Source organism: Miscanthus floridulus, chromosome 2, assembly GCF_019320115.1.
Source record: "Miscanthus floridulus cultivar M001 chromosome 2, ASM1932011v1, whole genome shotgun sequence".
In the NCBI taxonomy this organism is placed as follows: domain Eukaryota; kingdom Viridiplantae; phylum Streptophyta; class Magnoliopsida; order Poales; family Poaceae; genus Miscanthus; species Miscanthus floridulus.
Genome location: NC_089581.1, coordinates 12249545 through 12259242, shown reverse-complemented (window position 1 = coordinate 12259242; position 9698 = coordinate 12249545). Strand labels below are relative to the sequence as shown.

Below are 9698 nucleotides of genomic sequence, written 5' to 3'. Positions count from 1 at the left end.
GGTTTGTAGGTCCAACCGAGACTAAAGGTCACTGCCCAACGGCTACTACGGCAGACTTTTGCTGCAGGGGACCTTTAGTCCCGGTTGAAGCTACCAATCGGGACTAAATGTTAACTTTTACTCCGGTTGGTCCCTCCAACCAGGAGTAAAAGTCTACTCCCGGCTGAAGACTCCGTTCAAAACTAGAAAGGACCTTTAGTCCCGGTTGCTGTCTTCAACCGGGACTAAAACTTAAAACTGTAACATGCAGCTTTTGAGCTGACACTGACAGGGTATCAATTAGTCCCGGTTGTCGTGCTTTACAATTAGTCCCGGTTGACACTGATAGGGTAACAGGCAACCCTGCATGATTCATTATAATGAATGTATTAATTAGTCTCGGTTGCCGTGCTTTAAGTCCCGGTTGCCGTGCTTTACTTGTACTAGGAAGTAGCAATATGTATCAATTAGTCCCGGCTCTACTTGTTACCGTGCTTTACTTGTACTAGGAGGTAGCAATATGTATCAATTAGTCCCGGCTCTACTTGTTGCCGTGTTTTACTTGCCGTGCTTTTACTTGTTGCCGTGCTTTACTTGTCGTGCATTTGTTGTAATTAGTCCCGGCTGGTATTACGAGTCGGGACTAAAGGTTTACCTTTAGTTTCGGACGTTTACAGGAGCCTCGATGGGCCAGCTCGACCTGAAGCCCACACATAGGAGAGAGTATATACCAGAATGGAGCGGCCCAATACGTAATATGCTGGAATTGCTGGGCAGTCCCACCTATTAGCACCACCTCGCTTGCTCAGAAGAGTGAAAGCTAACTTAAAAGCTCAGCTCTGCAGCCATGCACCATGATCTTACTTGAATAGGATCTGTTCTATAAGATCGTACCGCTGTATCCTTGACTAAACATTATAAACATGTAGAATACGTATATTCTAGCAGCGTAGAATGCGTATTCGAAAGCCAAAACGAATCATCAATTGAAAATAGAAACAAAAAAAGAAAAAATATTGAAAGTCCCGGTAGCAGCGTAGAATGCGAACGAAAATTAAATGCGAACGAAAATTAAAAGTTCCGCTAGCAGCGTAGAATGTGAACGAATCATCAATTGAAAATAGAAAAAAAAGAAAAAGAAAATAGAAACAAAAGAAAAAAAAAAGAAAACCTTTAGTCCCGGTTAGTAATACCAACCGAGACTAAAGGGTCGGCCCACGTGGCCAGGCCAGGAGACCTCTTTAGCCCCGGTTGGTATTACCAACCGGGACGGGACTAAAGAAAATGGGCCCTTTAGTCCCGGATTCGTGAACCGGGACTAAAGATAGGGCGAGAAACCGGGACTAAAGGAGAGGCCAACCGGGACTAAAGGTGGACACCTTTAGTCCCGGGCGAGAAACCGGGACTAAAGAAAAGGGGCCCTTTAGTCCTGGGTTCGTGCTCCCGGTTGGGAAACCGGAACTGAAGGGGGTTAAGAACCAAGAAAAGGGGGCCCTTTAGTCCCGGATTCGTGCTCCCGGTTGGAAAACCGGGACTGAAGGGGGTTAAGAACCGGGAGTACAGCTCGTTTCTCTACTAGTGTATATCTTTAGTCCCAGAAAACCTCTCCAGGACTGAAGGGGGTTTAACAACTGAGAGTACAGCTCATTTCTCTGCTAGTGTATGCGAGGTGTATATATGCTGGCCTGGCGCCGCGGGTTCCAACTAGTCTCGAGATCAGACTCCGTGCCGCGCCCGGAACGGTTTCATTCATGCACAATCTGTAATAATCTAGGAGTAAAATCACAAGTGTCATCAGATGCCACGATAAAGAAGATATTTCTCCTTCGCAGCCTCGACGTGCGCCTCTTCTTCTGGGAAACAAAGCGGACTACGAGACGCCGTGGTACAGCGGCGGTGTCCCGGGTCGCTGCGGTGGACACGGACTTGGAAACTTGGAGTGAGAGAGGCTCTGCGGACCGGGCTGTCCGGGCCAGATCGAGGTGCGGGATGCCAATTGGTAGCCCAGAGGGCCCAGGTAACCAAACAGAGCCGCACGCGCTGCGCTGCGCCTGACTGCCTGCGCCGCGGTGCGGTGCTTCAGCCGTGTTTAGCGGTGGAAAGTTGGAAATTTAACTACCTTAGCATTTTTATTTTTATTTGATAATTAGTGTTCAATCATGGATTAATTAGGCTTAAAACATTCGTTTCGTAATTTTCAACCAAAATGTGCAATTAGTTTTTTTTCGTCTACATTTAATGCTCTATGTACGTATCGCAAGATTCGATGTGATGTGTACTGTAGCATTTTTTGGAAAAACTTTTCGTGAACTAAACAAGGGCTCAATTTAGTCCCACCTCGGTGGCTTTGAGAGGGCGGGGGCGGAGTATAAAAGCAGACCCAGGGCGCCAACGCAACTCATACCTTTCTCGGCCTTTTGGCTAAGATCAAGTGTAGTATCAGTTTAATATCTGATATGTGGGTCATGTGTCCATTTTGATATTAAATATATTTTTTGTGGGGAGGTTCCATCACTGTGGCTTGCCACTGTGGCCCTCGTTTGTCGCTCGGGCGTTGCACTATTGCCCGAGACTGGCGCACCCCAACCAAGTCGAAATTAAATGTTTGTTGGGCCTAAATCTGCAGAGATGAAGTGATATTAGAAATGGGATGTGCTCAGGCCAGAACAGACTATATACGCACAAAATAATAATAAACAGTGGTTTTTGTCCAAATAATCAGCCGTAGATGTAATCGTCGCCACCAGTGTGAAGTACATCTGTACGTCATTAGCTGCTAGGTGAAACTGGCCGGTCTGAACTCAGGAATCAAATGGCCACTACAATCGACTAAACTAGTCCCTATAAATAAAATCGTTTTGTGCACTTGGCCACAAATGGTCCCATGGTAGTCCCTATAAATAAAATCGTTTTGTGCACTTGGCCACAAATGGTCCCATGGTCTAGTGGTTAGGACATTGGACTCTGAATCCAGTAACCCGAGTTCAAATCTCGGTGGGACCTTATTATTTTGTTTTGATTGTTTTCTTTTCCAGTTCCCGTCCACTATTTTGTTTTCTTGATAAAAAATGCATACATGTATGTCTTTACCATCACGAAGGAATATAAAACAGTTCTTGCAATATGAAAACAGCGGGCATTCAGTTCGCCAAGCTTCCGCGCTCAGGCTCTTGAGTCCCACTGTCCCAGAGCCTAAACGCCTCTCCGGCTCTCCGATTCCTGGACCAACTGACATATCCTTGGGCTTGTTTGGATAAAACCCAACTCCTCCTGTTCCATATGGATTTAAGTGGGGAAAAATTATTTTTCTCTTTGTCCCTCTCAACACGTATGTATTGGGGTGTTTATTTTCTCTATCCAAAGAGGCCCTAGAACCAAACTGTGAACACAGCACCAGATCTGCTTGTATTAGCTGTAGCTAGTAAGCAAGTGATCGGCCGTCTCGCGGGTAGTGCTGGCTGCCACTCTCTGTTGTCGCCGAACCCATGGTCCACAGTCTGTTGTCGCCAATCTCCATAAAGTTCAGATTGCTTGTTTTGTCCGTTTTCACACTCAACAGAAGCTACAACAGACCATCAAGCTCACCAGATGAAACTGCAGCCGCAGAGTGGCTATGCTCAAAAGTTTTCAGCTGCAGAAGTATGATCTGATTCAATCCAATGATCAGGATCACCTCCCGACTTAGGCTTAAACCGCTCTGCAGCTAACCACTACAATTCACTTTCAGAACCCCAACCTGAAAGTCCACAGCAGGATCAACCACTAAAATTTCAGAAGAGTTTTGAAGGGCAAATGGCTCTATCTGAGAATTTTTCTGGCTTGCATTTCAAGGATCGCACACCCAGTGCGCCATTTATTCCATTTCAAATGACTGAGGTAAGGAAGGAAAGAGAAAGAAAAAAGAAGGATCTATTCTGTATACACAGCTTTTCACCTAGAGGCATCAAAGAGATGCACACCAAGTATTGCTAATCTGCGGGTACTCCTACACAACAACACTTTCTTCAAACTCTATGGGATCCGGGAAATTTTCCCATGAAGCCCTCTTGAATGAGAATGAATTCTCTTCGTCCTCATCGCTTGCCTTGGTTCCCTGAGACTTCGCTGTATTTTTCTGAGCAAGTGCTTGCCCCGACGTTGGCATGACCTCCCAGCCGTGGTACTTGTTTCCATGGAAGGCAAAACGCCAAGAGCCGTGAGATGGGGTACTTCTGAGATGAGATGGATTGGGTTGGAGCTCTTCCTGCTCCCGCACCACCCTTAGTGGGTTCTCCAGTGCTTTCAAGATATAGCGCGCGAGTGGACGCCTAGAGGGCTTTGGATTCAGGCATGTCTTTGCGACAATGGCCACTGCCCATACTTCCTCTAGGTGGTCGTCATCCACAACAAGGGTAGGATCTACAATACCTGAGACATCCTCCTTGTCATTGGCATTGATGTAACCTAATGTTCTTGCTAACCACTCTTCTGAATCTGCGTCAGTTGAGCCACTCACACCAAAGTTTCCGGTGATTAGCTCTAGTAGCACCTTCCCAAAACAGTAAACATCGTATGAGCAGCTAGCTGGTGGACCTGTAAAGTGAGAACCAGAGATCATATTGTTACAACACACGATTTTATTTTGCACAACAAGCACTTTTAGTTGCATGAATGTATATATAGAGATTGCAAATATTGAACAAAAGAGAGCTGATGAGTGCTTTACACACCTGATATGTTCTTGTCAAGGGACCTGCCAGAAAGAAACAAATACTACTGTCAGCACAGGACCCTCATATATCATATAAATAGAACTCAAAGTTGTAGAGTACGTGTGTTGCTTGGCAGTACATTTTCTTAGGGGAAATGGTTGAAGTTAACCTACCTTACAGGAACACCGATATATGTTAAGATAGGCAAAAGGCCAGAAGTTTAACCAGGGTGAAGTATCAGTACATTATCCTACCATGGACTCTCTTAATTTTCACAGATGTCTTATCAATGTGGTTCTGGGACATAATATTGCAATTTGCAAGTGTGATACTAAAAAACTGCTTATGAGGATTCTCTAGATAAGAATTAAGCTACACATTCTTGGTGGGAGGAACTTTTGTAGCCAAACTGGATTCTAGTTAGAAAATGCAGTACATGGTCTCCATTCTCCAATTCCATGCACCTGATAGCACTATAGTCTTGTAGTTGTAGCCTGTTTTTGCATTGACCCAAAATTACTTAGCCTCCTTTTGTGGTAAGTGGTAACGCACTAATGCAGTTGCCAGGTTAATACCATTTAGGTGATCAGACGTACTAGTTTTTTCCTTATAAAAGGAGCATGTTCATTAAATCAGTTCTGGGGGCAAGAATGGTTCTACACCCATGCAGATCTGATGCCAATGAAAGCATAGAGGATGGTTTAGAAATCTCACCTCGATGATCTTAGAATCCGAGAGAAGAAACTCTGGCTTCCTGCACTTTGTTGAGTGCATATTTCACCCAGACTCCCAAGGCGCACTTCAAATTTGTCATCAAGAAGCACACTGCTAGCTTGGATATCTCTACATTTACAATGAAGACATAAGTCGGAAATAATAATGCATGCACTAACAGTTATCAAGATATCAAAAGAGCTTGAGCAACTTGCAGATATTCAGAATTGCATGACCAAAACTATATAAAATAGAAAAATAAGGCAACCAAGATGGGAAACTGCAATTAAAAATGACTGCCATCAAGCACACCAAAACTTAAAATACAAATGTAGAGTTTCTTAGAATGACTGGTGATACCATGAATAGACATGTTATAAAAACAATAACTTCAGTACCATGACAGAGACATGATACTTTAACAAAACAATCAATCTATTTCATCGCCAAAATATGTTAGGATTAAGTGATTAACTGTTGACATGGAACCAATGGACCTAAGCTTAAATGTTCAAGGTTCGCTTATTTTCAACTTTGAGATTTGATGTCCTCACATGTAAATGAAGGTTCTATGGAAACCTGCACATGCTATTTTCCCTTAAGCTATGGTTCGTGGAAATACATAGTGTGCCAATTGATGCAGGACCACAAGGGACCATGTAGAGGACCCCCACCAAAATGTGCAACTACTAATTATTTTAAATGTACAACTACCTTTTGTCACTATCCCACTTGTCACCTCTTGTGGAATTATTTAATAAATAGCAGCAATCTGTTGGGCTTAGCTACGTGTAATTTCCACTATCTGTTCCATCATGTTAATTTTGAAAGCAGCCATATACTTTATGCAACAAATTATTTTTCAAAACTACCATACATCAACTAACAGCTCATGGAATACATTAGCAAATGGTTAAACAAGAGAACGCTTAGCATACCTGTGAACCAATGGAGGACTGCATTCATCATGAAGGAAGCACAAGGCCTCAGCCATACCAATTGCAATCTTGAGCCTCGTTATCCAATCCAATGAGCGCAAACCGTGTTCAACTTCGACTGACTTCTTGTGCAGTGCAGTTGTGAGGTCACCTTTTGCCATGTACTTGTAGACCAGCAATTCCTCCTCATCCTTAGCCAAATGGCCCTGCAATGAAACGATCCTCCTATGGCTATGCTTTGTAAGGAAGCTCAACTCGCCCTGGCACTTCTTACTGCTCTTCAGATCAATCTTTTTGATGACAACTTGAAAGCCGCTCTCCAGGACACCATGGTACATGTCACCGGAGTGCCCATGCTTGACGAGGTTATCATCCCCAAAGCCCCCTGCAGCATGGTGCAACTGCTCATAGGTGAATTCATCTATGATAATAGGGAGGCCCTTTGGTGAACCACTGGCTCCGGGGGATGCCATGGGTGACATTGTGACGGGATTCACACTACTACTTCTCCGCCCAGACCGCATGCCCTCCTCAGTCTGCTCCACTCTTCCTCTCGGTCTCCTTCCTCTTCTTCTCAACAAGCAAACCACCAGCGCGCTAAGGCCAAATATTACCACAATCGCAGCACCTCCAAGGACCCCGGCCAATACGAACTTCCATTTGCCCCCTCTCTTGCTCGTTGACGGCATCGGCAGCACCTGTGGTGGCTGTGGCTGCGGCAATGGCGATGATGGCTTGGGGTCCACCGCTAGCCTCACCCCGTTCCTCGCGTAGAACGCCTCACAATCCCCACGGGTGCGCTGGTTTGCAGCGCCAGACAAGCAGTTCATTCTGAAATCCGCTACACCATCGGTCCCATTCTGAAACCCAGTTCCAAGCACCTGATCGAAGTAATTGTCGGAGACATCAACAACCCAGAACCTCTTCCTGAGGGACCCAGTGGCATCACCGATAGCGCCGTACAAGGAATTACCCGAGGCGTTGAACAAAACTCCAGCTCCACCACTGCCAGAGAAGGACACGTTGGGCAGCGGGCCGGTGAGGTTGTTGGCGGAGAGATCGAGAACGCGGAGACCAGGGATTGAGAAGAGCGACGGCGGGATAGAGCCCGAGAGGCTGTTACCAGAGAGAACAAGGGTGGTCAGGTTCCCGGACATGCCGAGATCGGGCGGGAGCTCGCCATTGACGCGGGCGGAGCGGAGGTCGACGACGGCGAGCGACGGCGGCAGGCCGCGGCCGAACCAGGACGGGATCCGGCCGGGGAGCGGGAACCCCGAGGCGTTGAACGCCTCGAGCGCGGTGAGCCGGCGGAGCTGGTCGACGGCGAAGGCCGCGCGCCGGGCGCCCGCGCGGGTGCGGCGGAGCCCGGAGAGGCGGAGCTCCGCGACGCGGCCGGCGCGGCAGGCGACGCCCGACCAGAAGACGCAGGGGTCGGCCCGGTCGGGCCAGTCGCTGGCGCGCACGCCGAGGGACGCCCGCAGGCCGTGGAGCGCGGCGACGTCCTGCCGCGCGAGTGCCTGGGCGCCCGCGTGCTGGTGCAGGTGCAGGAGGAGGAGCACGGCGAGGCAGAAGGCACCCGAGCGGCGGCGGTGGCAGCAGCGAGGAAGCATGGGGTGGTGGTGGCGGGTGAGGGTGAGGCGGAGCGGTGGGGGGTGTGAGCGCGTGCAGCGGGGCGGGGCGTCATGGCGTTGCCATGGTATGGCAATGGCGATGGCAGCCGAGGTGGTGCGCGCAGGGTGGTCGCTTTTTGGGGTGGCCTGCCTCTGCCTGCCTGCCTGCCTATTTCGGCGCCCTCGCGGTCGTCGTTGGAGAGGCAGCGAGTTGACCACGGGGAACGCGGGTGCGGGACGAGTGGGAGTGCGGTGGCGGGGAGAAGCCCCGCAGCGCCAGCGGCGGATGCAGATGCGTGGAGACGTCGCTCACTTCCGCTTCCGCGGGTGGCGGGCCCCGCGCGGCTGTACTACTGTAACTGCACCATGGCTTCGTGCCGCTGACATGTGGGTCGGAGGGCGCCACTGGATGGCTGGCCCTTTTCGCCCGTGCGTGTATGGAATGTTCTCACACGCCCACGCCATGTTTGGTGGCTGTCGTTTTCGCATCTCGCAAAGCAAACCAAACGAAAGGTGGCGTCGCCGTCGGTTCCTGTGCAACAATGAACAGCGCCGTGTGGGTACAGTACGACGTGCATCATGTGTGGGCGTGTGGTGTTAGGACGATTACGCCCTTCTTTTTCGTGAATAGACTGAAAAATGCTGACTAAGGCCTGTTTGGGCATGACTCTAACTCTGGATAGAGCTGTTTCACTCTAAGACTCTAGTGGAGTTAGTTCTGGGTGGAGTTGGAACTGTATGATGATGGTGTTTAGCTGGGAGGGTGTCCCTAGCTCCAGAAAAGATGAGTTTGAGGGTAGATTACCATTCTTGCCCCTGGTTCGACTTGAACTACTTCTCATAAATATGAAATGAAAGTACATGCAGTGGAGTCCAAAATAATAATAAATTACATGTCATTTGTTTAAAGCCAAAATTACAAAATAAGTTCATAGTTCTAAAATAAGGTCGTTATAATAATTATTGCACTAATTCCATGCTAGGGCGATGGATGTAGCCATATTATTACGAAAGGTGTCCATAGTCACAAAGCTTGATTCCAAAGTTGATCCATGGGAGGCATGTTGAGACACGACATACTTGTTGTACCTTTTCAGAATAGTAGGCATGTAGGTAAGATCTCTATCAAAATTAGCAAAGTCCACATCAACACTAGCATGTTCACGTATGAAATTGTGTAGGACCATGGTAGCGGCAACAATCTTCTTTTGTGTGATAATTGAATAACCGGGCATCTTGTAAAGGATTTGCCATTTCATTTTTAATACTCCAAATGAGCGCTCAATAACATTACGAACAGATGAGTGTATACGGTTGAACTTCTCTTTTGGAGTATTTGGTTCCATACCTCGATGCCACTCGGGCAAGTGGTATCTTTCATCCTTGTATGGAGCTAGGTACCCTAAGTTCCAATCAATTTCAGGCATCTATCAAGCTCACAAATTTCATATATGAGGTTCTCATTATGCTGAGCAATTTCAACTGGAATATACTGAACCGCCAACAGGCTATTTTCAGCAATCTAGAACTACAACAGGTTCTCATTATGCAACGATCTATCCAACGGGCTAATTTCAGCAAACAAGACTCTAATGTTACAGAAGCTAGTGCACACTTCAGTTGCTACAATAATTCATCGATCTATAATAGAGCATGCAGCCCAATTCATGTAATTGCAGAGCATCGATCTACAACAGAGCATGCATCCCAAAAACAAAGCAGGCACCATACCTTGGGGGGCCTCTGCGGACGGCTGTTGGCGGGCC

At 47.6% G+C, this 9698-nt stretch overlaps 1 protein-coding gene, 1 non-coding gene and 1 pseudogene across 2 annotated transcripts; 2 read left to right on the top strand and 1 right to left on the bottom strand.

The window, feature by feature from the left end:
• Positions 1 to 2379: 2379 nt before the first annotated feature.
• Positions 2380 to 2565, top strand: LOC136541019 (U2 spliceosomal RNA; annotated as a pseudogene).
• Positions 2566 to 2910: 345 nt separating this feature from the next.
• Positions 2911 to 2982, top strand: TRNAQ-CUG (transfer RNA glutamine (anticodon CUG)). Its single transcript has one exon. It is a non-coding gene; the product is annotated as a tRNA-Gln (tRNA).
• Positions 2983 to 3798: 816 nt separating this feature from the next.
• On the bottom strand, positions 3799 to 8191 carry LOC136517234 (probable LRR receptor-like serine/threonine-protein kinase At2g16250). Its single transcript, XM_066510767.1, has 4 exons — positions 6323 to 8191; positions 5385 to 5513; positions 4689 to 4711; positions 3799 to 4551 (listed from the first exon to the last, which is right to left on the bottom strand). The coding sequence occupies exons 1-4, from the start codon at positions 7930 to 7932 to the stop codon at positions 3965 to 3967; spliced, it is 2349 nt and encodes a 782-aa protein (XP_066366864.1). The 5' UTR covers positions 7933 to 8191; the 3' UTR covers positions 3799 to 3964.
• Positions 8192 to 9698: the final 1507 nt, after the last annotated feature.